Below are 1,099 nucleotides of genomic sequence, written 5' to 3' on the forward strand. Positions count from 1 at the left end.
TTCCCAGCTCCCCCACATCTCCTTCTTTCCCAGCTCCCCCCTTCCTTCTTTCCCTCTCTCTCTTAGCCCCTCTCTCTCTTAGCCCCTCTCTCTTTCCCCTCTCTTGTCTTCCCACTCTCTCTCTTCCCACTCTTTCTCTCCCTCTCACTCTTCCCACCACCCTCTCTCTTCCCATCTTCCTCTCTCCCATTTTGATATGCTGATTCCGATCTGGATAAAATACTTTTTTTTTGCCATCTTCTGAATCCAGTAAGAAAAGGAGTCAACCCCGATCCATTTGTTCAATTTGGATACGCTGGTTCCGAATTTGATATTATTTTTATGATAGAACATAGCATTCAATAAGTTTATAATAAACAAAATTTTAGTATCAGCGGCCGCATCGATACCATGATCAATACCACCAAGACGAGGTATTTCTCTGTGGATTTTCCCGAAAAACGTTGATTAAAGGGACAAAAAATGTAAATTTTAAGTTGTCAAGGACTGTCAAGCTATGGAGGTCACCAAACTTTGGCAGCCATTTTCTCGCTAATTTTACCTCTGAACCCGGTGACCCCATCCTCCTTTGATCGCAAATATCTTGACTTCTATTCAAGACTACCTGGGCCCCCTTTCAATGAAAGGAATGATCGGTGCATTAACATCTACTTAATATCATTGGCCTACTATATTTACACTCTTGTCAAATTGTCTTGTCAAATTGTCTTGTCAAATTGTCTTGCAAACGGTCTTATGTTATTGTCTCTTTCTGATTGTCTTACCTGATGGTCTTACTTTTTCTCGCAGTTGCCCGATGAACCAGACATGAGAATGAAATTGATAGAGGAGGTCAAGAGGTCGGGCAGAATTCCGGAGAATCTGTACTCTCGGTACCAAGAGGGATGCCACAAGGAAAGACAGGCTCTTTTAGAGGGTGACTGACTCTACTTACCCGTTTTTCAAAATGATCAAATATCTAACTATACAACTAAGCGAGTCACTTGTCACTTTAGAAATATTCTCTGCGGATAATCCAATATATTGGTCATTGTCAGACATTGAATGATGAGTTATTATTATTATTATTACTATTATTATTATTATTATTATTATTATT

General features: G+C 39.8%; 1 protein-coding gene across 1 annotated transcript in view; it reads left to right on the forward strand.

The window, feature by feature from the left end:
* Positions 1-943, forward strand: part of LOC101852304 (Fanconi anemia group A protein) — a 42,101-nt gene extending 41,158 nt beyond the window's left edge. Inside the window, exon 19 of the mRNA XM_013090825.2 lies at positions 790-943. Coding sequence (XP_012946279.1) covers positions 790-924 — 135 coding nt within the window. The 3' untranslated portion in view covers positions 925-943. The remainder of the gene's footprint in view (positions 1-789) is intronic.
* The last annotated feature ends 156 nt before the right edge of the window (positions 944-1,099 follow it).

The sequence above is a fragment of the Aplysia californica genome, unplaced genomic scaffold (genome assembly GCF_000002075.1).
Source record: "Aplysia californica isolate F4 #8 unplaced genomic scaffold, AplCal3.0 scaffold01563, whole genome shotgun sequence".
NCBI classification, from domain to species: Eukaryota; Metazoa; Mollusca; class Gastropoda; order Aplysiida; family Aplysiidae; genus Aplysia; species Aplysia californica.